This window comes from Manis javanica, chromosome 12, assembly GCF_040802235.1.
Source record: "Manis javanica isolate MJ-LG chromosome 12, MJ_LKY, whole genome shotgun sequence".
NCBI lineage: Eukaryota > Metazoa > Chordata > Mammalia > Pholidota > Manidae > Manis > Manis javanica.
Window position 1 is genome coordinate 68,911,358 of NC_133167.1, and position 27,975 is coordinate 68,939,332.

The following is a 27,975-nucleotide window of genomic DNA, read 5'->3' on the forward strand; positions in this document are numbered from 1 at the left end:
ACTAGCCGTCTCCCAACGCGGCCAGAAACGCGGGCGCGGAGAGGATGGAGCGACCGGGCTCCGCAGCTTCTCGGCTGCGGACCCCGGCGCGTACTCCTGGTCACGCTGGAGCTCCCTAGGGTGGAATCCCCTTTTCCACTAGAAGGTGACCTGGGAGAGTCGGAATAGAGACTCCGGCTTCCGTAAGGCGGCTGCGGCATTGGGGCAAAGAGGCCGACCGGAAGAGGCCGTTCGCGAAACCCGGAAGAGTCCTTCCGCTCCGCCCTTTCGGCGTGCGGTCGCCCGAGCATGCGCAGTAGCTCCCCCGAGGGTCTGGTGCCTCCTGGCCTTCCCGTCATGTCGGCGCAAGGCGACTGCGAGTTCCTGGTGCAGCGAGCCCGGGAGCTGGTGCAGCACGACCTGTGGGCGGCCAAGTCGTGGCTGATCACGGCCCGCAGCCTCTACCCCGCCGACTTCAACATCCAGGTGGGGCAGGGCCATGCCGGCGCCGGGGGTGTGGCGGTCGCGGCGCTAGCCGCGCGCTGTGCGCCGCCGCCCGGACATCCCCGCGAGGCCGGCGCCCGGCGTCCCCCAGGCGGGTCAGGGGGCGGGGGCGGGGCGGGGGCCTGTGGCCCCGCTGCGAGGCCTGGTCCCGAGGCGGGGGCCGTTCGTTCCCTCGTTCATCCCGACGGCGGCCGTCTGTTCCCACATCTGAGACGCTGTTCCTCCAGCCCTGGGAGCCCCGGGGCCTTAAGTGAGCCGGGGGCCCAGAGTTCCCGGATGTCGCGTTGCTCTCACGCGGCCGACCGCGGGGTTGGGGCGGGGCGCGCCGCGCAGTTGTGACGGGCCTGACCTGTGTTGCAGTATGAGATGTACACCATCGAGCGGAATGCGGAGCGCACCGCCCCCGCCGGGAGGCTGCTCTACGACATGTGAGTGGGCGCTGGCCCTGCGCGCGGCTGTCGGCAGTGGGGACCCTCAGACCCACTTGCACGTCCGCGCCCTGGGGCTTCCTTTGCTACGAGGCCGCGCCTTGCGTTAATGGCTGGCCTTCCTTCTGCTGAGAAATCTTATGTTTTGTTCCTGCTAAAATTTTCTGTCCAGTAACTTATTTGGGAAATAATACATGCTCTTCACAAAGGTTCAGACAATACTGAAAGATAGAGAATCACTAGGGGAAGTCCCTCCTGACGTCAACCGGAGTCGTGTAAAGTGTATACATACGAAGAGTACATATAAGTAGCTGTCTGTGCGGAGGGGTGACGGAAGTGAGATCCTCCTAGTCCCGTTATGCTGCAGCTTGCTGTCTTCACCCTCCGTAAAGGGACCCTTTCCATGTCAGCATGTGGAGATCTACTTCATTCTTTCTCATGTCTGCATAGCATTTCATAACCACTCTTAATTGTCAGAAGTTTAGATAGTTTCCTGTTATTTGGAAATTAGAGTGTCAGGTAAGCAATTTTGTACCTGTACTTTGGAGTTTTTCTGTAGTATAGATTCTTAGACATGGATTTTCATAGTCAAAGAGCATGTACATTTAACATTCTGATACCTATCAAATTACTCTCCGAAAATTAAGAGTAATTTTTTTTACACCATTGTAAATTGGTGTAGAATTGCCTCTAAAGGTGTATAAGGGTGCTCGTTTTCCCACCCCAGTGCCCACCTAGATATCAAGTCTATCAGATTTTGATTCTGTGTAAGAAGAGAAAATGGTATCTTGCTATTTTTTAAAAATTTGTGTTCATTGTTACTAATATGTTTATCTTTTCAAATGTTCTCTTTGCCAATTTGTGTTTTTCCGTGATTTGCTTATACCCACTTTCTCTTTTAGGTCGTTTTTTTCCTTGTTCATATTTAGGAGTGATTTATATATCATGGTCATTTGTGTTTTCACTTATTAAAAACTCTAAAGACTTCTTCCCTCATTTTTCATGTTTAGTTTCAATTTTTGTATCTTTATTTTGGTTTGTTTTGGTACATCTACAATTCACTTGGAATAAAGAGAACTGTGTTATAGTCTACAGGCACACACCTGATCATCTACAATTGCTCTCTTACAACACTAAACTATGTTTTCTACCTTTATCTTGCATCTACCTACCACTTCAGCATTTTACTAAAAATAAAAATAATAATAATAAAGGGAGAAATGTGGGATCCACATATAAATCAAGTATAAAAATCAAATGAATATTCATATTTGACCTGATTGTTTATAATTCATAATGCGTGATGAAAACCGAAAGTTTCTGTGATGAATGCCCTTGTACTGTTCACCATGTAAGAACTTATTCACTATGTAAGAATTCGTTCACCATGTAAGAACTTGTTCGTTTTATGCTTCAGAAGATTGGAGACTGATGAGAATTAGGCTTGAGATGGATTAATGATTGTGCATTGAGCATTGACCCCCCTATACAGAATTTTATTGTTGTTAACAACCATTTGATCAATAAATATGAGAGATGCCCTCTCAAAAGAAAAAAAAAAAAACTGCGTTTTTCTCCAAATGCTAATGTTCTTACTTTCTTTTTCTGGTACTATATAGAATCTGGCATTTTAATTTAATGCATTCGTTTTAAAAATAGGTTTGTGAATTTCCCAGATCAGCCTGTGGTGTGGAGAGAAATCAGCATTATTACATCAGCATTAAGGAATGATTCACAGGACAAACAAACCCAGTTTTTAAGAAGTAAGAATGGAGTGATGACTTAATGGTGTACAAATTATCATTTCTGGAATAACAAGTTACATATACTAATTTCACAAAAAAGTCACATCTGTGGTGTTGGTACCCATATGTATGTTTTATTCTTAGCAACTACAGACAAGTGACAAATGATGTCACTTGGTCTTTTGAGCATTTGCTTATTAAGCTTCTTTAAAGGATGTGCATTTATCAGTTGCCTAGGGAACTGAATATATTTTTTCCAGGTTTTACAGTAATCAGCACCTGTAGATTACATCTCCATGAAACGAGGAACTCTTAGTAATTTATTACCTTTCTTATTAACCTTCAGCCTATGTTGATTGCAGTATCCAAAGATTTCAAGATATGGATAAAAAAGTTTTATCAACAACACAGGGATTAAGGGAATAGACCCCCAGTGCAGTCAAAAATCTGCATAGAACTTTTGACTGCCCCAAAACTTAATTGTAATAGCCAACTGTTGACCAGAGGCTTTACCGATAGTGTAGTCAATTAACATGTAGTTTGTATATTAAATGTATTATAGGCTGTATTCTTACAATAAAGTAAGTTAAAGAAAAGAAAATTTTTTTTTAATTGTCTCAAATCTCCAAAAATTTTTCCACTATAAATTTTTGGAAGAAAATCCACATGTCAGTGGACCTACATGGTTCAAACCAATGTCATTCAAGAGTTACCTGTAGATGGTTTAAGTCATTTCAACTGAAACAGGTGCATGCCCTCTATCTCAGCCAGCAGGAAGCAGTGTTGTGAACCTTCACAGACCTTATTCTGGATCCCTTAAGTCCTCCAGTGTTTCATGGCCATTCGGCAAACATGTTATACCTAAAACCATCTGGTCCAAACCATCTGGTCCAAAACCATCTGGTCCAAAAGCCTACTCATAGGTAGAACCCAGCGATTCTTCATGTAGTATTTACTGATCTGTATGAAAATACCTTCCACTTTTGCTTCAGTATTTTCTTTCCAAAAGAAACTTTTTAAAGTGAAATGTGTTCTGTACAGGTTTATTTGAAACTCTCCCTGGTCGCGTCCAGTGTGAAATGTTGCTGAAGGTTACAGAACAATGCTTCAACACGTTGGAACGATCAGAAATGCTGCTGCTACTTTTGAGACGCTTCCCTGAGACAGTGGTGCAACATGGGGTGAGAGTGGATCTTTTCCTTTTTCTTAAGAAAATAAAATTGATCAACAGATTCATCATTATGAGTAGGAACTATAGTGTGTATTGTAAGACAAATTCGGAGCACTGTAAAAGATTGAACTTGAATCAAGGAATCTTTGTCAGTAAAGCTAAAAGGATGTTACCCTTCAATCAAACTTTATAAATTTCTTTATCAAACCATGAATTTCTAGAAGTTGTCTTATCAGTGTAAGGCAACAGTCACCAAGCTTTGACAGTGCTAGTTATTTGCAATCTATAAAGTTTAAAAAAATAATATTATTCCATTGTAGTCAACAGTGTGTTCGAATTTACTTGAGAGCCAGTCTAGTCTTAACAGACTTGTTTTTCATATGCTTCTGCCCTGTGGACATGTTTTCCCTCTTTGTATTCCTGCCCTTCCTTTGTATCTGTGATAATGACTGAGTGCCCCTGGCAGGCCTTACTAAGAGTGAGGTCTCTCCTTCTGTACTCCCCCGTCCCCTTAACATGGATAGGACTGCACTTTACAGATGAGGAAACAGAGTCTTACGTATGTTAGTAACTTCCCACAACCAGCAAGGGGGAAAGTCTGCGTTCGGTCATTAACTCTAGTCATTCAAACTCTTCTGCTTACTCTTCCCACGCCATTCTCCTGCCTTCTGGCCCCAGCTCACCTCTGCATCTCCGTGTGTTGGTTTCCCAGGGCTGCTGTTACAAAGTACCAGAAACTGGGTGGCTTGGAGCAACAGCAGTTTATCCTCACAATTCTAGAAGCCAGAGGCATGGTGTGGGCAGGGTTCTGCTCCCTTCAGAAGCTCTGGGGAAGACTCTCCCCTACCTCTCCCAGCTTCTGGTGGCCACCGGCCATCTTTGTCAGACCTCGGCTCGCAGCTTCATCGTTACCATCTCTGCTCCATTGTCACAGGGCCTTCTTCCCTGCATGTCTGTCTTTACATAACCTTCTTATAAAGACATAATGGATTTAGGATCTGCCCTGATCCAGTATGACCTCATTGTAACTAATTGCATCTATAAACACCCTACTTTTTTAATAAAATGGTATATATGTTACCTGACGTTCTGAGGTTCTGAGTGGGCGTGAGTTTTGGAGGGACGCGACTCAGCTCGGTACACTCTCTGATCGTTGCTCTGTTAACTTTCTGTCATGTAATCTTTTACACTGTCCCACCCTCCCCCATGCATCCCCGAGCAGTGGCAGGGAAGATAATGCAGACATCTTGGAGGGTTTTGGTAAGCTGACTTTCTACTCTCCTAGAGCATCAGTAATGGAAAGGCGGCCTTAAAACCCAGACAGTTCTGTCTGGTCTAGCCCAGGCTGTATGACCGGCTTCTGACAGCTCTTGAAGGTGATAAGTTTGTCTACATAATACATCTTGGTGTGGAGAATAAAGTTACCACATTTCTTAGAAAATCTCTACACCTCAATTATCATTCTAATTGTACTTTCAGTGCTTCAAGTTCAGTGCTTCAAGTAGGCATTTGGTTAACGTTTTAATTTTGCTCGTTCAAAGGAGAAGAACCAAGACAAAGTAGGCTGTGGTTGGGTGAATTTAGGGTTCCCTTCTTGGCTATGTTGCTGATGCATTCTTTTCTAGTCTTTGAAATAAGAATATTTGTTTCTCCTCAAAGTTTGAGTATACAATCTATGTGGCAAATTTAAACATAGCCTGTTTCTTCATGTAATTCTGACGTCTTACACTGTAACACATTTACATGGTTAATTGTGTTTTGAAACAGGTTGGCCTTGGGGAGGCACTATTAGAGGCTGAAACTATTGAAGAACAAGAATCCCCTGTTAACTGCTTTAGAAAATTATTTGGTGAGAAAAATTGTACTTTTTATTACAAAATAAGTAAGCAGAATATGCTGGTATACATATCCTTTCAGGGTTAAAAAAAAGCAGGAGCTTTTTTTGTATTATGGAATATATACTCTTGTCTATATTTTAAGCCCAGAAAGCACTTTAAATAACTTCTCAATTTTTATTATGTAATATTTGATACCTCCAAAAGAATATGTGTGACCATATACTTAAGTATCAAGCATAGTAATAAACATCTGAATTACCACCCAATTTAAGAAATGGACCCTTGCCGGTAATGTAGAATCTGCCTTTGTGCTGCCCCCTAGCTCCATCTACTGGTGACCCTATGCACTACAGGTTTTAACTAAATGTGCCAAAAGGGTTTTTTCCCCCATGTGGTTCAGGTACTACATTAAATGAACTCTAAAATGATTCATTTTTTTTTGCCAGAACTTGGGATAGACAGAAAGTTTAATAGTTTTTTCCTTATTTTTCCCTCTTCAACAGTTTGTGATGTCCTTCCTCTAATAATTAACAACCATGATGTTCGATTGCCTGCCAATTTATTATATAAATACTTGAACAAAGCAGCTGAATTTTATATCAATTATGTCACTAGGTCTACTCAGACAGAGAATCAGCATCAAGGTAGGTAGGACTGTCCTGCAGTTTTATTCAGACGCTAGTAAAATTGCAAACTCAGAAATCCCTCTTCATTCTGACGATTCCCCTCTGGACACATACCAGTTTGTAGTGTCTCTAAAAGGTGGTTCCCAGAAAAAAGTAGTACAGTGAAGAACTGAGGCTTTTCTGGAACCAGTTTTACCCCTTGGTAGAAACAGTCACCTTGCTGAACTGTAACGTTAGGGCCTTGAGCTTCATTCATGTACCTCAGCTCGAAAGTCACTTCCCACTGTGCCGGCAGCCAGCTGTGGGTGCTGGGACAAGCACAGAGGATGCTGGGAGGCTGTGCTCCTGTCTTTTGAATGGGGATTCACACTTCCGTTTATCAAGTAACACATAAATGGTATGTAGTAATGTTAACTAGAGGCTCCTTTTTTTCACATCTCAGGTGCCCAAGAAACATCTGATTTAATATCACCTAGCAAACGTAGCTCTCAGAAGTATGTAATAGAAGGGCTGACTGAGAAATCATCCCAGATTGTGGACCCTTGGGAGAGGTTGTTTAAGATTTTGAATGTTGTTGGCATGAGATGTGAATGGCAGATGGATAAAGGAAGACGGTAAAAAATTGTTAACTTCTAGAATTACTTAACCTTTCAATAGCATAATCTCAGGAGCCTTAAATACAAAAACACTTTTTTTCTAAAGCATATAATGTGTAGGTACACTCTTCTTTGAGCAAATCCTGTAACATTCAGTATTTATCCAAAAGAGGATGGTTTTTGTGTTATTAAAATATTCCCAACGGAAGTATAAACTCTTAAGATGATGTTGAATCTGAAGCACTCCTTGTTGTTTGGAGGAAAAAGAAGCTAATTGGTAACTTCATGCAGTGGCATGTTCAGATCATGAGATCTTGGTCTGATCACTGTTCTAATTCAGTAGGGGAATTTGTATGCAAACAGTAAAAAAATTTACATGCCTTGAGCTACATTTGGTAAATGTAATGGTTCTGTTGGGGCTTTTCTCTAGACCTGTTGCTGATAAGTGCAGAGTAATTAAATAATTTCCCTCATCCTTCATCTTTCAGAAACTATGGTGATATTTTGCATAGAATGAAGGATCTCTGCAGATACATGAATAACTTCGATAATGAAGCTCATGCAAAATATAAAAACCAAGTGGTTTATTCCACTATGTTGGTCTTCTTTAAGAATGCATTCCAGTATGTCAACAGCATACAGCCATCTCTATTCCAAGGTTGGTTTAAGAATTTTGGAGTATTCCAGAATACTGAGCTGGGATGGTGAGGAAGATGAAAATATTCACATTAGCATTGTTCTCGGATCCAAGTAACTATAGAGTGATGCCAGTGCTTTTTTTAGTTGTTGGTTTTTATATATTTTCATTTGAAATTTCTATATTAAAGGGTGTAGTGGTTTTGTGAAACAAAATATAGAGAGTGAATGCCTTGGTTTTGAAAAAGCAGGCATAGCAAAGTATTGAAGTAGATTTCACAAAAACTTAGCAGTTGACAAAAGATTTCTTAAATGATACATGTGCATTTTACAAACTGAAATATAGAAAAACAAGAGGGTGAAATGACCCACAATTCCTCCAGTATAACAGCTCTCATTTTTGTGTATTGCCTTCTAGAGTTTTGTACATTTAGATTTTTTGAAATCTATAATCATAGTGCATATTTAACTTTGTGGTCTTAACATTTCAGTAATTTTGATTCGTCATTATTGTAAAGCATTTGTAGGCTTGTGAGAACAATTGTAGAGAAGGAACCTGCACTGTTAACCCGTCACAAAGGCCTCTGTGAACAGTTTGGTGTTTACCTGTAGTCATTTTCCTATACATGTATACTTATTTGTTGGCCTAATCAGGATCACAAGAAACATTTCTCACACCACAGTTGAGCAGAAGTCCACCTACTGTTACGTACGCCTTTCCTTGCTGCACTTTGACATCTTGGTGTTTCCCCATCCATAGGTGCGAATGCCCCAAGCCATGTTCCACTCATTCTTCTTGAGGATGTGTCAAATGTGTACGGTGATGCAGAAATCGATCGTAGTAAACACGTACATAAAAAGAGGAAGCTAGCTGAGGGAAGAGAAAAAACCATGGTAATCCTTCCAGATACATTTATTAAATAGATGATGTGTTTATGGTTGGTGAAATGAATCTTTGTAAAAGATAGCTCTGGAGCTACACTGATAAAGCTTAGATCTCTTAATTATAAGAAACAATTTACTAGGTAAGTCAGTGGTTCTCAGCTGGAAATGATTTCACCCCCAGGAACCTTTGGCGATGTCTGAGGCCGTTTGTGGCTCTCTTGGCTTAGCATGCAAGGGTTATGCTCTGATGTCTCTAGCAGGTGGAGGCCAGGGACACTGCCAAACAAGTGACAGTGCGCAGGACAGCCCCACCACAGGGAACTCCCAGCCCAAAAGGGCAGTTGGGCTGGTGTTGAGAAAGCCTGGTGTGAGTTTTCTCTACCTTTGTGACTGAATGGGATTGAGTCAATTTAAACAAACCCTAGTGAGCTGCACCGCCCACCTAGAGCAGGGTGCTGTGGCGAGTGCTGGCCGTGGAATGGCAGGTGTCTTGGCATTCAGGGTGGGAAGTAAGTACAGCCCGGCTGAGACGTTGGAAAGGTTTCAGGAGGAGACCAGAATTTGCAGTCAGCCCTGACGGATGTCTAGGCTTTTGTCAAGAGAGCTCAGTTTACACAAAGAGGCCAGAGAGAGGGAAGGGCTGTCAGTCTTCCCGTCTGGCCAGGCAGCACAGCTGTGAAAGAACAGTGAGTTCTGAACTTGTTCCAAAGCAGAGGGGCCCTGTCCTTGAGTAAAAAGCCTTAGTGGAGGCCCAGCATGGAACATAGTAGTGGAAACGCTCTAAGTCAGGAGTCAGCAGGCCTCTCCTGTGAAGGGCTGAGGAATAAATAGTTTGGACATTACAGACTATCTGGTCTTGGTGGCAGCTCCCCGGCTGTGCTGTCACTGTGCCTGAGTAGCTGAAGCTGGCAGTACACACCTGAGGTGGCCACGTTCTGGTAAAGCTGTGTTCACAAGAACAGGATTGGCCCCCAGGACTTGGTTTGCTAAGCTCTGCTGTAGCTGAAATGTCCAAGGGGAGCCTGGAGTCTCCCCACTTTTTATCTCTTCTACTCCCCTCCTTTAACCCTTACCTCCTCTTCAGTACTTGAGTAACATTTTACTAGACCCTGGCATGACGGTGTGCCTTACAATCAGTTAATCAGAATCAGAGCAAGGAAGATGTGGCTTTTCTGAATGCTTGCAAGGTTAGTACCCCTTTTGATAAGCTAGTTTGTTTCTCAGACAAAAATGCACGCATGCACCATTTTGCAAGTAATTTCAGAGCTTGGCAGATGCTTTGCTATCCAGCCGTGTGCCCCAGGTTGAGAACCCTGCTAACCAGGCTCTCCCTAATGCCCTCTGAGTCATGTGTGGAGGCATGTGTGGCAAAACCATCACTAGTGGGCTCCTCCGTCCTTCCCTCCTAGCATTCCCCGGTGGAGCCACCCCTGCAGCTCTCCCTCGTGGTTCCCAAGGCTGTGTGGTTACCCAGGCACTTTACGGTGAGACCCCAGACTCTTCCTCCCAGTTATATAGCAAGTTGAGTAGCTCATATAATTCAATGTATGTCACACAGCCCCCTCCAGCCATTTCTCTCCACTGCCACCACTTCCTGCCCAGCAGCCTTAGTGGTCTTGGTAAAACAAGGATCAGATCACTGCCCTGCTTTAACACCTCTTAACAGGTTCCCATCATGCTTAGAAAAAAATCTAGCCTCTTCAGAGCTCTTGCTGAGCAGGTCCCACACTGCAGACATGGGAGTCCCCCTGGCCCTCCAGCCCTCTGCCCCCAGGCCTCCACCCCGGTCCCAGCTCTGCTCCAGGGCTGAGTGCTTCTCCCTGCCAGGCCGGGCCCTTCTCACTTAGCTCTCAGCCCATACATTTCTTCCTCTGTGGCCTCCTCTAAATGCCCATCGAGTTTTCTTTTTATCACTCTAATTCTGCATGCCTGTACTGCTGTCTGCTTTTTCTTTTTGTTGGGGAGCTTATCTGTGTCCCCTCCCTGGAGTATAAGCTCCAATGGCCAAGGCCGTTGTCTGTCTGATTCACACTGTGTCCTGGCCCGCAGGACAGTGCCTGAACCCCAGCAGGTTCTGAGCCCGAGCCCCCGCAGGCCTTGGCTGAGCGTCTGGTGACTGAGTGAATTCCGTCCCTGCCCTCCTGGGTTTGGGAGCCATGTAAACCCTCCACCCTGTCTGTGTCTCTGTTGGGTTTTCCCCGGTCACGTTACCTAGCTGGCCCTGCTCACATGCTCTAGCCCTCCAGCCAGTCTAGGGGTTCCATCAATTTGTCTTTTCACTCTCTTACCTGATTCCACCCTGGTCTCCCTACTGTCCATAGTCTGCACCACATGGTGCAGGTCCAGCCAGATGTGTGTCTAATCACCAGAGAGGACACACTGATGGCCCATGAGATCAGCTCATGGACACACCTTACTTTACTTAGTGTTTTGTTTTGTTTATTTAATAACCTAGCACCTAAAAATTGGGAGATTTTCCCCAACAGTCCAGATGTCTTACTTCCCTTGAGGAACTGGAGTATCTGTTAACGCTGGCCCCTGATGCTAGCGGACAGCTGGACGCATGTAGGCGCCCCCTTCAGGTGGGTGTGCATCCTCCCCCAGCCCACTCCTGGCTCCGGGGCTGGGCCCTCCCCCAAGGCTGGGACCTCCTCCACCACACAGACTCATGGACACCCCTGCTGTCAGGAGGCTCGCTCCAGAGCACCCCCCAGACCTTGAGTGTACTTTTCTTCTCAAAATCAGTTTCTTTTAATTCTAGAAACTTACTTGGAACTCTACACTGTTCCCACACATCTGAGGTCTCTTCCTTAAACTCCTGATCTCGTTTTGAGGCAGAAATGTTTTTCGTAAGCTGCAGCAGCAATGAACACACCATTCATATTAGTATATCTTACTAGATTGGCAACATGCGGCAAGGAAATAGGATAGCTGCCAGATGGGTTTGGATGGTGAGAGGGGCCTGGGTGTGTGCCCTTACTGAGGGAGCACAAGGATAGGAGGCTGACTAGGGTGTGCGGGGAGGTTCCAGGCACCAAGGAGTAGCCGATGGGCACTAAGTTCTGACAGCAGGCAGAAGGGTGGGTAGCAGGAGGGAGGTACTGTTTTCCTGAGATTTGCTTGAGGAATGGAATTTTTGGCTAAAATATTTGTGTATATTTTTAAGTGATCTCAGTGGAGTAAAAATCTACGGAGAGAATGTAAGTCAGATCATTAAATTAGTACAATGGCCTAAGTGTAGATAGAGTAGGAGGTTCAAGAAGTTCTAAGCAAAATTCAGAGGAACTCTTCTCCCTGAGCAGACCCAGTGGCATTTATAAAGCCGCCTTTCTCTGAGGCCCTCTCTTTTCTTTGGCTTTTTATTACCTGAGATGAAGAGCCAGAGAGTAGGAATCTGTTGTAAAATGCAGAGGGCATTAATAGATCCGTACAGTTAAATGTCATTCCCGGCCAGGCACCTTGAGTGGGGGGTGCAGAGACAAGTAGTGGTAACTGGAGAAGCATGTGCAGTGAGCAAAAGGCAAATAATTTCTCTGAATTATTTCTTAGGGGACTGAGGCCTTCATTTTATTCTGTTACATGACAAACTTACTTGGAAGCAGATAAAGTCACTGTAGAGCAGGTGCCGAATGTGAAGACCTAATTTTTGGTTCTTATAACATTGATATGTTTTTAAATTATTGGAAATTTTAATTCCATAGCTTTACTCAAGCCAACATAAGCTTACAATTTGTCATCAAAAAAACATAAGCTTAATTTTTTAAGTAAAACTTAGGTGTATAAAAGTGGAAGATGAAAAATTTATATTAATTTTTTAAATGAAATTGTTAAATTGAGAAAATTTTTATCATACTCATGATAGTATCCCTTGATGTGAAATCCTTAAGATAACCAGAATTGGCAGCAATTAACATAGTTCCAGTATACGATTACATTTATAATTTTAAATGAATCATATTGTCTGCATTCTCCAAGCAGAGTTCAGATGATGAAGACTGTTCAGCCAAAGGAAGAAACAGGCATGTGGCAGTCAACAAAGCCGACCTTGCGAACTCCATCGAGGTGCTGGAGAGCTTTAAGTGGGCCCGGGAGAGCTGGGAGCTGCTCTGCTCCCAAGAATTCCTTGACAAGGGTAAGAATACACTTGTCATCAGTGCTGTTTAATTTGTTATATAAAACCATTATGCTATAAAATTGTTATTCTACTTGAACTGTCACATCACTGGTGTTAAGTTGATTGCAGTAGTCACACGTTTTACAGGATTCCGTTTTGAGCAGGATATCTAATCAGTTATTCGTTCTCAACTGATGGTTCACTTCTTGGCTTCTACTCCAAGGCTGTATGATGATCAGAGTTGGGAAGGAGTTTGAGGGGGAGTTTTTGGTCTTTCTTCAAAATTTGTGTTGTTGGCTGTTTTCCCCTGTGTTTTGCTGGTTTGGCTTGTTTTATGCTTTTAGTTGTTTGGTCCTCCTGCCCTTATCTTCTAGAAGCCACATCACTAAGAATACAAAAGGCAATAATGCTGTTTTTATCTGTATGAATTCCATTGCCTAGAAACCTCAAATGCTACCGAAAATCTATTTTCTTTTGTGTGTAGACATAAAACTAGAGGGAGTTTTATTTGTATAAACTCAAACTATTAAGTATTTCAACATCATTTAGAAATCACCAGCATTTGGCTCACCAGTGTATTTTTAGCATCTTTTAGAATCAAGGCCCATTAGTCCTTTGAGCCAGCGGGTCCCCACCCCCTGGCCCGCTGTCAGGCGCCATCACAGAGCCCTCAGTCAGGTGGGTCTTGTGTCTCCTGGATAAATACAGCACCACTGGGTTTTCCCTGTCACGTCTAGAATTGGGAACACATATGTGATGATTTCCCTTCAGTTACAAAGTGACTTTTTTAAAAATGAGTAGACCTCTTAGTGCTGTATATTTATTACTTCAACTGGGTGAAAGTAAACCTATTCTGGAGGAAAGCAAAGAAATACAAATTGTAGATGAGGTGAATATGCGAAAAGCATTTTGGAGAGCTCATGGTCCATGGTTTCCGCCGAATGAAGGTTGGTGCCTAATAAAAATGCTGCTTGTGTGTTATGGTATTATATTTCTAACTTTGCTGTCCAGTTGAAATTCTAGACCATCGTTTTAGAAATCAGCATGTATTAAGCTTCCTTGCCATTTTTGATTTTGTCTTTCTTCTGTTCTCTCTTGCTGTGTTTGTTAGTTTTGTTTCTGCTTCTGTGTTAACATATTTTTGATAAATTTGCTTTTGAATTCTCAGAATTTACAAGAATTTGTTTGGCATGGAAGACGGACACCTGGCTTTGGCTAAGAATCTTCCTCACTGATGTGATCATCTATCAGGTAGAGCAGCTGTGTGTCTGCAGGATGGCTGTGGGCACGCAGGTTGTCCGCCCCTTGGACCAGCACACGCTCTGAAGACAGGTTCTGTCGTCTGTGGCAGAGGCAGTGTGGCCCACTGTCACCACCAAACACAGTGACCTTTGAATGACATGGGTCTGAACTGCGGGGGTCCACTTACACACGGGTTTTTTTCGAAAGTATACTTGCAAATCTGGGGAACATTTGCATCAATTTGAAAAAACATTTCCTTTTCCTTAGCTTTAGTGTAAGAATGCAGTATATAAGACGTGAACCGTAGGAAGTCTGTGTTAACTGGCTGACTGTGTTGTCACTCAGGCTTCCTGTCAGCAGTAGGGTATTTGTAGTTAAGTTTTGGGGAGTCAGATGTTATGTGTGGATTTTCAAGTGCTCAGGGGTCAGCACCCCAAGCACCCACGTTGTTCAAGAGTCAGCTGTACACTGGTTTATTTTGTTGCTAAGTCTCCCTTTTCCCCCTCAGATGGTACCTCACTTGTAGCCATTGCCAGTTGCTTAATCAGCTCTGGAGATACTTTTAATGACAGTGTTTTCCCCGCCCTGTTCTGTGGCCTTCTCAGGGTCAGTATAAAAAGGCAGTAGCCAGCCTGCACCATCTAGCAGCTCTCCAGGGATCACTGCCGCAACCGCAGATCACAGGGCAGGGGACCTTGGAGCACCAGAGGGCACTCATCCAGCTGGCAACGTGCCACTTTGCCCTGGGGGAGTACAGGGTGAGTACTGCCTGCCGTGCAGGGGACGCCGGGGCCTGGGCACCTCTCCGACAGTGCCTGCGGAATTCATGCACATTTACTTGAAATTTGATCTCTCTGCCTAGACTTCATTACCTGATCTGGCAAAAAGCTTGATGATTTTGTTGTACTTCATTTTCTCTTCACTGTAGCTTCCCTGGAGTCAGGCTTCCATACTCTTCACAGTTCTTGTTCATGATCCCGTTTCATTGGGGCACGCTCCTGGCCTGGCTCCCTGTGCTGTGGGTCCTGGGCTGTCTCCCTTGGACAGAAGAGGCTGTTTTGAAGTGAGAAGTGGGAGGTTTGCATGGGCTTGTCCCACCCTCAGATTCTTTTCCACACGGTCATGACACTGGCAGAGGTGTTGCAGAAGCAGGTGTATAAACGGGCGTCTCCGCCGTGATGGTGGGCCACCCAGCACAGGGTGGGGACCACATCCTTTGCCCTGAGTCTCCCTGAGCACCTACCACAATGGTGTGCAGAGCCTCCCTACCCAGTAAATGTGTGAATTCAGTTAAAATAGTGAGCACATTTTTTATAAATTCTAGGCCACAGCTAATCACACAAACTGATTTCATCTCTCTATATGTTATTTTGGGGCTAGAAACCCTAAATTAACTTTTTTAACTTCAACTTTGAAATATGGTCAATAATGTGCCATGATAATTTTTAGAAAGAAACAATCAGGTTATGTAAAATATGTGCATTTAAAACTGAAAATACTTCCCACATCACCACATCATTTATGTCATTATTAGGTACCTACTTCAGAGTTTCAAATCCGTCAGAAAACTCAGAAAGAAAGCACGTGTTCCCCCACACAGATGTACGTAGCCATGCAGAAGCAGACAGCCATAGTGTTCTGCTGTTGAGCACCATAGTTGGGAATGTAAAATAAACCAGTAGATTCCATTAAATTAGGCAAGCTTGCTGTCTTTGAGGGCTTTCGTTTCCTCCTCCAAGCTGCTCACTGTGGGGCCTACCCTTTGCTTTCTAATTTACCCGATTCCCGAGTCTCTTCCTCCCTGTCCTCAGCAAAGGCCCAGCAGCCCCAGGTGGGTGCTCCCTCAGTTCTCTGGTGCTTAGACGGAAACCGTCCAGTCGCGGCTGGCTCTTCCTTACTCCAGCCAGTCTTCAGCTCCTCCAGGAGACGCGAGTGTCTCAGCGTGGTGCCTTTTATTTCCACTGCCACCACCCAAATCAAGGCTTTTAAGTGGGTTTCTTACCTGTAACCTTTTTTCCATCCCTGTACATTATAGTCATTGCTTTCTAAAAACGCTGCTGCTGTCATTCCCCTATTGAAGTATTGATTTTCTAGGTGCCCAGAGTTGAACCGTGTGCTGGGCTTGGGAGTACAAGCCAGATGTGGGGCTTTGGGACCCCTGCATGCAAGGGCATGTGAATGAGTCAAAGAGAAAAGTATGGGTGTTTATATAAGACGATTTAAAGTCAGCTGTTCAGTGGTATGCCTCGGCCAGGCACACAGTAGGCCTTCAGGGGAGGGTGTTTTCACCAGGGTCCATGTAGTCGAGGAAGGCTCACGGAAGGGATTGCTGGAGGCAGGCATTGAGCTGGTGGCTCATGCTCTGGAGCCCAGGCGCTACCTCCGCGACTGGGTCTGTGATCTGGGGCAGGTTACCTCACCGAGCCTGACTAGCTGCGGAGGGCAAGCTCTTCGCTACCAGGATGCCAACCCCTTGACGCCAGAGCTTCACAGCCCTGTGCCGCAGGTGGGTTCTAGGCATGTCCACAGGGCCGTTAGCCGTGGCTTAGGGCCACTAGAGTCCCAGGTTCGTTGCTGCCAACTCTGAGCAGCCTTAGAGTTATTCTGGACATGCCAAGACTTGGAAAGTTCGGGTATAGGACCCAACTTCCCCATCTGGAAATTGGGCACATAAGAGGATGGTGCCTGACATGTAGAAAGTGCTCCCTAAATGGATGTAATTGTTCTCAGTGGGATTGGAATCGGTGGGCCGCGGGGTGGCCTTCTTCCTGTGTATGGAGACCAGTCCGCACAGTGTGGCACCGAGGGTCACTCAGCCGCTGCACCACCTCTGTCCAGTTTGTGTCTGTTTCTCACACCACACTCCCCACTCCCCTTCCCTCAAGGTGACCACCTAAACCAGTGCACAGCCCTTGCCCACATCTTTCTCCTCCTTTGAAAACCCTTTTTTCCCTTCACATTCCGGACCCTGCCCCCCTTGAAGGCTAGGATGGCCTTCCTGTCTGAAACTTTTCCTGCTGGCTTAGCCTGTGCATATTTTCACTTCACTTTAAATTACGCTCCATATTATACCATCAGTCCTCTGCTATCTGCCCCTTGATTTTTCTGTTCAGGAGTTAGTAAATCCCTCTAAGTCAGGAATATACTTCTTGTGATATACTTCTTGTGGGTGCCACTGCGCTGTTAAACAGCTTGGTAGTTTAGTTAATAGTTGATTCATTTTTAAGTTGTTTTTGAACAGCAAAGAATGGATTATTGTCCCTTAAAGGTCTAGTACATAGATTTAATCTTAGTTCCTTTTTCTGCATCTGCTGTTGGCAGACGGTGACGGGCACATGGAGACCCTGGGGCAGTGCCCCGGAGCCCTGTAAGCACGCTGCCCGGCACACACTGCAGGTATTTAATGCTGACTGGCTGCAGTCAGAGGACTTCAGATGGGTTAATTTTGGTTTTATCTTCCTTAGGTGACATGTGAAAAAGTCCTTGATTTGATGTGCTACATGGTTCTCCCCATCCAAGATGGAGGCAAATCCCAGGAAGAACCTTCAAAAATAAAGCCCAAATTTAGGAAAGGTACGGTGATGAATTTTATTTTTATTTTGTAAAAATGGCTTTAGGACCCAAGGCCTGGAAATGTTCACAATTCATGGTGAGAGAATTCTGTGTGATCTGCAGAGTTTGACAAATTGCATAAAAAGTTAATCCCCCACTAAGCTTTTCCTTGCCCTGATTTCATGAGCAGCTGCAATTTGCCTTTCTTCCCGAGTTCTCTTCACTTCCTGAGTTTGTGATCTCTTTGGAAGTTATCTGTAAACTCCTTTTTCTCTTTGCCAATTCTGGGAAAACTTGTAGATGATTAGTTAGAAAGTATCTCTTAGCATATCTGTTGAGTTATTTTGAGCTTCACCTCAGGTTACACATGGCTTAAAACACTGAAACTGAAAATTTTGTTCTAATACTTATATAAGAAAGGAAGAAAGACTCAGTATCATTGATCTAAGTTTCCAACTTTAGAAAATCCAAACTAAAAAAAATAAGCAAGTTTTAAACCCAAAGAAAGTAGAAGACCGGAAATGATACGAGCAGAAATCAATGAAATGGAAAACAAAATAGAGAAAATTAGTAAAGCCAAAAGTTGGTTTTTGAAAAAATAAAGTTGATAAGCCCCTAACAAGATTGATCAGGAAGAAAGTGAATGCAAATTACCAATATCAGGAGTAAAAGAGGGAGTATCACTACAAATCCTGCGGATGCCAAAGGGCATAGAGAGAGCACGTGAGGAATGACCTTATGCCAGTACATTCAACAGTTTGGATGAAAAGGAAAAATTCATTGAAAAATTCAACTTACCAAAACTGATACACAATAAAATAGACAGTCTGGATGTTATATATCTGTCCAAGGAATAAGCTTTTTATCAAAAGCCTTCCCACAAAGAAACCTCCAGATCCGTGTGTCTTGGCTGGTAATTCTATCAAGGATTTAGGAAGAAACACCACCAATCCTACACACACATACACTCTTTGAGAAGATAGAAACAGGGGAGACACTTTCCCTTCCACATTTAAGGCCAACAAGCTCTAATAGCAAAACCAAGCAAGAGCATTACAAAATAAAGGCCAGTGTCCATCATGAGCATAGATGCCAAAATCCTTAACAAAATATCAGCAAATCAAATACAGCGATATATAAGGTTAGTGCGTACGATCGAGTACAGCAGGAATGCCAAGGTAGCTTAACATAGGAAAACCAATCACGGTAATTCCCTTTAGCATTAAAGGTGAAAAAAATCATGTGATTGTTCTAATAGATGCAGACAGAATTCAGTATGTCTACATTTCTCACTCATGATATAAAGAAGTTTGGCACATTAGAAATAGAATGTTCTATTCCTCAGCATCATACTGAGCTGTGATACTGACTGCTTTCCCCAAGAGCGGCAGCATATGAGGATTCTGCTCACACTGCTTCAGTTCAGCGTACTGAAAATTCAGGCCAATATGATAGGCAACAAAAAGAAATAAAGGCTGAAAATAACTGCCCTTTTTTTTCAAGCCATGAAAAATAATTTTTATTATTTTTTAGAAGGAAACAGACCACCAAATAATGCATGTACTTAGTTGTATAAAATTCAGATTATGCAGAAAGATATAAGGAGGGAAAATTACTCTCCCCTTTCCTCTCTTCCCTTCCCTGTTATTAAGAAAACTATCTGGCTATTAGGTGACCTCATGCAAACCCTCTAACCTCTCTAAACATGAGTCCTTGCATGTTATGGAATCATAGTAAAGCCTAGCTCATTATTATTTTCTTTTATTTAATTGAAGTATAGTTGACATTCAGTATTATATTAGTTTTGGGTGTACAACAGAGTCATTCAACAATTCTGTATATCACCAAATGCTCACCATGGTGTGTGGTTACCATCTGTCACCATACAGTTATTACAATAGTATTGAGTATATTCCCTTTACTGTCCCTTCATCCCCATGACAAATTTATTTTGTAGCAGGAAGTTTGTATCTCTTTATCCCCCTCACCTGTTTCACCCATTCCCCTGTGTCCTTCTCCCCTACGGCAGCCAACAGTTTGTTCTCTGTATTTGTGAGTCTGTTTCTGTTTTGTTTGTTCATTTGTGTTTTTTAGATTTCACATGTAAGTGAAATCGTGATATTTGTCTTTTTCTGACTTATTTTACTTAGCATAATATCCTCTCTAGGTCCATCCACGTTACAAATGGCAAGAATCCATTATTTGTTATGGCTGAGTGATACTCCATTGTAGCTCTCTCAGTGGGATAGGCTATAATAATAATGTTAAAATAAGTGCATCTCCAATAGGGTAAATTTTATGTCTTCAATCTTTTGTTTAAGGTAAACGTGTACATATGTGTGTACAGGATGCCCATGTAGAAAGTGTATTTATTTCTTGCTACTTCTTGCCCTTAGAGTAGAAAAGGATTAAGGGTATAAAGAAGACACACTGTAAAAGAAAGGATTATGGTCTGGGTTTGAAAACCATTGCCTAAAGTTTTTTCCACAAGTGCACAAGAAAATACATAATAAGAATGTTTATTTCAGCATTGTTTGTACTAGTGACAAATTAGAAACCTCAGTATCTGCCATAAAAGAAGGGGTAAATCAATCGTGGTGTGTCTACGCACAGAGCACTGTATGTCCATGAGAATCAGTGAGCTGGAGCTGCGGGTCTTAGTACGGACAACAGTTTCTGGAAGGATACATGTGCTAGGACACAGTTTATACAGCAGACTGAAAACATGCAAGCGTTCCTCTGTGGTGATTCATAGACGTGAAAGCACCGCATTGAGAATAGCGGTTACCTGTGGGGAGGAAGAAGAAAATGGGATCAGGAAAGACACCTAGAGGCTGCAGCTAAATTGGTGATACTTTATATTAAAATCTCTAAAACTTAAAGCAAAATATAGACATTTTAGAAAGCTGAGTGGTAAGCACAGTGGTGTTTGTAGTTTTCTCTCTATAGTTTTCTGTATATTTGAAATGTTTTTATAGAAAGTAAGTGAATTTAGGAAAGATAACAGTTAAATGAAATCCAGAGAACATTCAAAACCAATTTCACAATCCTGTATAATTGTGGTAGTTTAACTATATTTGAAATTATGTGGCTATTGCTTATCTTTTTTTTTTTTTAATGGAATGCATCTTAAACATTTGCTTTTCAAAGCTGTTGTCTTTGGTAATAACAAACATATGTAAACTTTTCTTAGGTTCGGATCTGAAGCTCCTGCCCTGTACCAGCAAGGCTATCATGCCGTACTGCCTGCATTTAATGTTAGCTTGTTTTAAGGTAAGCTTAAGGTTGGTTAGCATGGAAGACGTTTAGTTTGGAGTATTGTTCTGATGATCTGGAATGACTTGGGGTAGTGGGGAAAGCACATAAGCTACAATGAGCAAACCCTTTTTAACTTTTTGACTGCACGAGGCAAAAATGAGTAAGAAATGATCCCCACATGGGGAAGTTTATAAATAATAGTGGACAAATATGCAAATCACCTTCCCTGTGGTACTGCTCAGTCAGTGTTCTATGGATCAGTGTATATACATCAGCATGTGTCAGCTACAGCAAGGAATACAAATGCTGCTGCGGGCGTAGAGGGGCGGTGCGTTTGCTATCGTGAAGATGGGGCGGGCACGGGCATCTTCGACATCCAGAGGAACGCCCGCGAAGGCCACGCCGGGCTGGGAGGTCTAAGGACGGTGTAAGAACACGAACGCGCTGGTCACAGATGGGCTAGCGCCTTGCAGGAGCCCGGCCTATGTGTCTCAGCAGGGTTTATGAGCAAGAATATCGAGTCTCCACCCGAGGGCAGTAATTCCCAAACCTTTGGAATCGTGGGGGTGACAGAAACCATTGTAGGCGTGTATGTGATTTCAGGCACAGCTGCTCATTTGGAACCAAAGGTCCGGGGCCGTTTCTCCTGGGCACGCTGGTGCCACCGTCCTTGTTACTGCTTTTCTTTCTCTCTGTCCCATGTTCTGAAGCCCTTCTCTCTGGATGGCTTCTTGCGCACCCTCTACTCCCAAGCTGCCCCCTTAAAAGAAATCCCTTCCGTTATATAGAAGCACCCGGTTTCCTCTTGCTCTTCGCCCGCTCAGGGCGCCAGGTGCCCGTGCGCTCACGTAACACCTGCCGCAGCCCGTCTGCAGGCACAGGGAGCCATGGCTCCCGAGCTTAGGGCCCACGCCCGTGGGAGGAGCTGTGATGTGCACAGAGCCGGAGCCTTTTCTACTTTGTTCCCTTTTTACTCTAATGACCTCCGTCCCAGTTTCTCATAGCGGCACTTCTTACACGTGATACTCGGGGTTCCTCCGACTGCCCGTGATCCCCCTCCCTTCTATGTCCGCACAACCCCTGTCTTGCAGCTCAGAGCCTTCACAGACAGCAGGGACGACATGGCCCTGGGACACGTGATTGTTTTGCTTCAGCAAGAGTGGCCGCGGGGAGAGAACCTTTTTCTGAAAGCTGTCAATAAGATTTGCCAACAAGGAAATTTCCAGTATGAAAATTTTTTCAATTATGTTACAAGTATCCTTTTTCTTGTGAGCATAAGAAATTCTGTTTTTTTTCTTTGAATGCATGGTACAGAAATGAGTGAGCCAATCCGAGTAGAAACCATTCAGTATTTGGGGGGATAAGAGAAGAAATGATTCAAAGTGGGACTGTGGCAGTTGGTCTTGTGAAAGTCATAAGTTTCAAGGAGTTAAGCAGGGAATCGGGAATATCAACAATCCTGTTCCATTTCTACTTAGACTTCTGGAAAGGATCCCAGGCAGCCAGAACGATAGCCTACAAGTTTCTGGCAGGCCCAGGGGTGGCTGGTTCGGCCGAGAATGTGGTAGCTCGTGGGCCTTCAGCTATCAGCAGAGCGCCCCCTGGGGCATCGGCTGCCCCAGGATCAGCAGTTGGAGCCCCAGGCTCCCCTGTGACTGCTGCCCTGAGAACTCCGCCTTGCTGCCCAGCCCACATTCGCTCTCAACGGGGGTGTGTATTTCACACTGTGTACTGGGGAAAGCCCTCCTTGACTTGAAGGTCACACATTGGTTTGGTCTTTATATTCCATTGCTTATTTTGATACATTATTTCTGAGTTGCAAGGAATCTGATACTCCAGGTGCCTAGAGCAAGACTTCTTACCTTGTTTTAGGAATACAGCAGCCCCATCACTTCTAATATTTCCCACCAAGAAAACAAGACCTTTCCCTTAGACCCCTGTAGACTGTTCAATTCTTGTCTACATGAAAAACATGTTTACTTTTGTGACGGAGTTTGGTTGTCTTAAGAACCATTCGTTTTGGAGGCAGACAGACCTGGGTTCCGGTCCAGGTGACGGGGCTGGTTGCGGGCAAGTTTCTCAGTCCCTCCCTGTAAGCTTTTTCCTCACCCAGGAGAACAGGGCCCCTTGTTTCCACACGTGGTTAACTTAAATCTGGCCTGCAGACATCGATATGCTGGAGGAATTTGCCTACTTAAGAACTCAGGAAGGTGGGAAGATTCACCTGGAATTACTGCCCAATCAAGGCATGCTGATCAAGTAAGCAGACTTTCCAATCTTCCATACTGTGCTCACCTGTGTGCCTCTAGGGAACATTTGTACATCAATGCCTTTCAGAAATTTAATAGGAAGGAGTCCAAACCTGGTGTCTGTTTCTGAGAGTAAATAAGATTCTGGGTACCTTTTGAAAGACCCAGTGTTCCCTTAGCTACATTTCTGTTAAAACATTGTTTAAATGGGTGTGTTTCTGTCACTTTTAAAACTTACACACTAGACAGAAATCTTGTATCATCTCCTTTCCAAAAAGTATAGACTGATCCTATAAATTTCTGAAATAGAGGGTGCTTTTAACTAAGAAAAGCCATGCTTAATTCAAGCTGTACTGAGTAGGAAAATTCATTAGGAAAAACGACAGGTTTTATTGTAACTGACCTGGACATCAGTATTTACTTAAAGCCAGCCTGAGCAAGCCTCCGGCTCACAGGGCACACAGAGCCGGGACCGAGCCTCCACAATGCCGCCACCCCAAGGAGTGACAGAGCGTGCGGTCTCAGGCGTGCCCTCCCACACCTACGTGAAGCTGGTGACCATTTGTGATTTTTAAATAGCTCATGTACCTTGCTTTCTATCCTTGAATACTCATTGCAGTTTGGATGATATCCTCTGTGTCAGTGCCACATGTAGTTTGATTTGCACACATCCTCCCTTGCCTCCTGTGTACTCGGCACGTCCACCAGCCAGCATCAGCCCCACTGCAGGAGACTGACCCCTGAGTGAGGAGAAGGGTTCCTTTTTTCCCCAATTGTGCATTGAATGAGTTTTCAGTTGTCAAAAGCAAAAATCTTCATCTTGTTCTATCTTTGTAGAACCTTAGAGTCAAGAGGGAAGTAAGAGATGCTCATTCTAGACATCTGTAACCTCAACACTTAATCAGGTGCAAATATTAATTACTCTGTCCTTTTGAGAATAGGATCTTGTGGCATCCATTCGGAAGGATGGGAAGGTTAAGTGGGTTCTTGTTTTTCATCTTAAAGTTATTAACTATTTTAAACATTTAAAAGAACAAATAGGTATTTTTTTAAACATGAGACTACTCTTAGGCAAGATGGGCTGTACATGCTCACTCCCATCTCCGGGTACTCTCCTAAGGCTGGGGAAAAATCTAGGGGAAAAGGAATTGCACTGTTCGATACCTTCCAGCAGCATTTGAGAATAAAGTTCCTTTTGATATAAGGGCCTAGGTAACCCTGCTCATCTTGTGATTTCCTAACTAGGTTTTGAGGCCCAGCACACAGACACACCTTACATGGCTTTTTGGTTAATTCTCAGTAACGTACAAATGAGCACAATACAGAGACAGCCTCAGGAGGAGCAGCTCCACTGACTTAGGATTGACCCTAGGGATGGTTCTTACTTGACCCCAGTAATAATTGGAAATGCGACAGAATGGATTGTCAGAAAAATCAACAAATTTCAAACTTCATTGTGCTGAGCCTTTCTTCTGAGCTGAGCAGTGACGTGGGCCAGGCGGAGCAGCCCGCACAGGAAGGGAAAGCTGGCAGTTGTGCCCCGGGTAGTTCCCGGGGAAGGGCGGCGAGGGGCTGGGGCCCGTCACACTGGCGCAACGGGCACTTCCATGCCCTTGGGAGAAGCTCAGAAACGCGCTCTGTCAGCATTGCCCAGAGAAGACCATCAGGCCTCCCGGGAAATCTGTCCCATCAGGTTTGGATAGAACAGTTTGGAAGCTGGGATGTGACTGAGCTGAGCTCGTAGGAATTTACGTGAGTCTTGGCCTTGATTTCAACCTGTGTTTCAAATTCCTTGCGCCCCAACTGCAGCAGGAGAGGCAAAAGCTCCGTGAGCCGTGAGCTTGTGCCAGCGGGGGTGGGGCAGAGTCTTGAGTATCTACATTCCCTTTCCTTTGGGTGCCAAACAAATTCTCCGAAGCCACTGAGCCTGTGTGGGTGGCCCCTCCAGCTGAGTGGCCGGGGTGCTGCTGTGAGGCCGTATGGCTGCGGCATCTCAGACGGGAGCAGGTACAGTACCAGCACGCGGGCTCCTGCCCCACTAACAGGAGGAAGGAGCTCTTTATTTGTTCCCTAGAATTTTGTTCTTATGTACTTTAAAATAGAGGAACGTGCAGTATCTTAGTTGCCTGATGAAAATGGACAGTGGCGTCCTGCGTGTGCTCTGAAAAGGGTGGATGTAAGGTCTGGGAGGCAGGCCCCCAGCTAATGGACTGTCTTCGTTGTTACAAAACCCTGAGGAACCCTGGGCCTCCGGCGTGGCCCAGTCTGTTCCACTCTCAATACTTTATGAAATTCAGTCTTAGCCTTTCTTAATCAAAAATATGCGAGCCCCATTAGGCCTCTTGTAAGGGTCTCTCCCACCTTGAGACTTCAGTCCAATCCAAGAGGGTCCCAGAGAGCCACCAGGTTCCTTTCTGGGGTCGGTGTGGGGTGCGGGAGTGGGGAGTGGAGGAGGCTGGTGCCAGCGGATGTCTCAGGTTCCCCTCCCCCTGCCGTTCAGCTGCATCCGTATTCTTCCTCACCAGTTGCTTTTGCCCCCAAGAGTCAAGGGGGCTAGGCTTGGGGACGGGAACCAAGATCCCTGTGGCGTGGAGGACACGGATGTCTGGTCGTGTCCAGTCCTGGGCATTTGTGCGGAGTGTTGTTTTTGCAGTGCAGGGTGAGTCGGTGTGGGTGTTTGAATGCCGCTATTTGCTGTCTTTTAAAGGCCTTCTAGCCCTGCCATGGGGCTACCGCGGCAGGAATTCTTGCCTGTGCTTCAGCCCAGCGTGCAGACTGCTGACAGGTACCACACGGAAACCACCTGCTCATAGTGTGCTGTGTGTCAGCATGTTTGCGCCCATGGTTCCCAGCTCTCTGTTCTCAGTGCTCTTTTTCACGCTTTATTTTTTTGTTCTGCATTCCTTGGCAAACCATCCGGTTGTAATATTGTAACATTTCTTTTTTTTTTTCCCATAACTTGCCAGTGTTTTTGTGTTCAATTTAAAAATCATTATGGATCTGGAAAAAAATGAAAGTTGTAAAACTGTGTTAGATGCAGTGCATATTAGATTAGGCACTAAACTATGTACAATTCTTTTAATAAAACAAGGCAAGTAGGTCATACATATTAAGGGGAGTCAAGTTTGTTCTTGGATTTTCACATTAGACCAGTTCTGTGGTCTCGCTCTAAATAGGCCTTAGGACAGTGTATCTTCGTGCCTTTTCAGGGCCCTCCCTTTCTGACCTGAGCGTGTGTGATAGGCTAGAGTGCCACATTTTTAGCTGGCTTAGCCAGTTCTTCACGGCCAAAGCTAAGTAATTCTTCTCTTCACCTGAACTTACCAGAGGGCTAGAGACTCTGATAGAAATATAATTGATTCACACTGCTCTTTATATATGGAAGCAATACTATCAAACCAGGATGGACAGTCTACAGTTTATTGTATTTTTACTAGTACTAAGGGGAGAATTTGCTCTTTAATGTACTGTCCGCAATACTGGTTAACTTTGGGCTGGTCAGAGAGTCAGCTCCCATTTAGGGTTGCAGTCTGGGACTCAGAAGAGCAGTATCTCAGGGCAGTTCAAAAGGTCTCCGTCTGTTCCCCGTGGGATTCACAGCCCTGGCCTCATTGGCACTGTGATCTTGTGCAGAGTTAACCAGCCGGGCTTTCCTAGAAATGCCCACGAGGAACTGCGTGTTTTTCCCCACGGTGTTGCCATTTTACTGCGTAGTCCTTTAAGCTGTCCGTGGGCATTGTGGAGTGCCCTTCAATACCTTTACTAGTTTAACAAAGCCTTTTTTTTTTAATTTTGCAATCCAACTTTATGGCTTCTGTTGTACTTATTTTCTATGATAATGTAAGTTTTCAAAGCAGAAACTGTTCAGAGTGGTTTCAGCAGTTTTATTTTGGCCAGTACATACAAATCTAATTTTAAGTCCCATTACTGTGTCTGCGGGAAGCCAGGCAGTGGGGGTGGGGGACGGAGTGGCTTCTTTTCTGAATCTACCAAATGACCAAACTAGCATTTACAGCTCTTCCTCTTAACCAAACCCATTGAACATTGCTAGACTTTTCCTTCCTTCATTCCAGGGTCTCACGTTTTCTGGGAGTTCCGCTGTAGCTCCTTCTGTAAAGCCTGGCTTTTGGGGTGTGGTCAGGCACCTCGGCTGTGCTCCCGCCGACCCGTCCACAGGCCGCAGGGCCCGAGTGCGGGGCCGGGCTGCCCACAGGGCTCTGGCCACTGACTGCTCCCCAGCGAGTCTGCGCCTCACTCCCCACCTGTGCCAGACTCTCGTCTCGGGCCGCCCAACTTCTGCTGCTGCTCAAACAGACACGAGTCTGGATGCACTCGGGGCTTGGAGGAGCTTCGGGCTCCGACCTCGCTCACAGAGGGAGGCTCGCAGCACCAGCCACAGGGACCACGGCCAGGCCCAGGCTGTGACCCATGCAGTCTGCTGCCGCCTCTGTGGCCGGTGGCCCCACTGGGCGCGAGTCCAGGAGACTGAGCTATGCACGGCCAGCATAGGGCTGCATGCAGGGCTGCAGAGCAGGTGGCATTCTACCTGATGCTGAGGTGTTTAAGTTCAGCAGCCTTTTATTGAGTGAAGATGTCCCTTTAGGTGTGTTTCTTAGAAGGAATGGGTAGAGGGTTGTGTGCTTAGGGCTTTTCTTTCTTTTTTGAATTTTCTACTCACACGTAGATTTGAGGCAGGCCTCACTCCCACCGCAGAAGCACGGACGGAGCTGACCGCGGTGTCCGTGTGTTTCCCTGTCGCCGCCCTCAGGCACCACACGGTCACACGGGGCATCACCAAGGGCGTGAAGGAGGACTTCCGCCTGGCCATGGAGCGCCAGGTGTCCCGCTGTGGGGAGAGCCTGGCGACAGTGCTGCACAGATTCTGCACCAATGAGAAGGTCCTGCTCCTGCAGACGCTGGCCTGAGCGGCGTCCCGTGAAGCAGCTATGGGGTGGGTGCCTGAGAGTCGGGGAAGCTATTTCTATTTTTGAGTCACTTTTTTGTAATTTGTGTAAAACAAAATCTGTTTTGTAAATAAAAATCAACCTTAATTTGGGGTGTTGTTTATTTTAATGCTTAGGAGTTTCTGAACAGGAGAGCCCTTGACTTAAAAGTACCTCTCAAGGCTTCATCTGCCCTAGTTAGCCTTCGG

The 27,975-nt window shown here is 44.8% G+C and overlaps 1 protein-coding gene across 12 annotated transcripts; it reads left to right on the top strand.

The window, feature by feature from the left end:
• Positions 1-220: 220 nt before the first annotated feature.
• INTS10 (integrator complex subunit 10) lies at positions 221-27,874 on the top strand. 12 transcript variants are annotated; one of them, XR_012123758.1, is made up of 18 exons: positions 222-465; positions 844-911; positions 2,571-2,674; positions 3,698-3,837; positions 5,595-5,676; positions 6,169-6,309; positions 6,734-6,905; positions 7,376-7,545; positions 8,284-8,417; positions 12,384-12,540; positions 13,691-13,773; positions 14,370-14,522; positions 17,229-17,337; positions 20,510-20,589; positions 21,666-21,799; positions 22,740-22,833; positions 25,531-25,608; positions 27,592-27,606. XR_012123758.1 is itself a non-coding variant. In XM_037015003.2 (18 exons), exons 1-18 carry the CDS (start codon positions 289-291, stop codon positions 27,746-27,748), a joined length of 2,346 nt encoding a protein of 781 aa, XP_036870898.2. In that variant the 5' UTR covers positions 223-288; the 3' UTR covers positions 27,749-27,874. The 12 variants fall into 12 exon arrangements, 11 of the variants coding, with proteins under 11 accessions (XP_036870903.2, XP_036870898.2, XP_036870901.2 ...); XM_037015003.2 differs by having other exon boundaries at positions 223-465; positions 21,666-21,828; positions 27,508-27,874; XM_037015006.2 differs by having other exon boundaries at positions 223-465; positions 21,666-21,828; positions 27,592-27,874.
• The last annotated feature ends 101 nt before the right edge of the window (positions 27,875-27,975 follow it).

Bases quoted from the DNA above. Each gene is read 5' to 3' on its own strand.
- INTS10 (XM_037015003.2), top strand. From the start codon at position 289: ATGCGCAGTAGCTCCCCCGAGGGTCTGGTGCCTCCTGGCCTTCCCGTC. The intron at 2,675-3,697 runs GTAAGAATGGAG...TGTTCTGTACAG, and splicing joins ACAAACCCAGTTTTTAAGAA to GTTTATTTGAAACTCTCCCT. The intron at 25,609-27,507 runs GTACCACACGGA...ACTCACACGTAG, and splicing joins AGCGTGCAGACTGCTGACAG to ATTTGAGGCAGGCCTCACTC.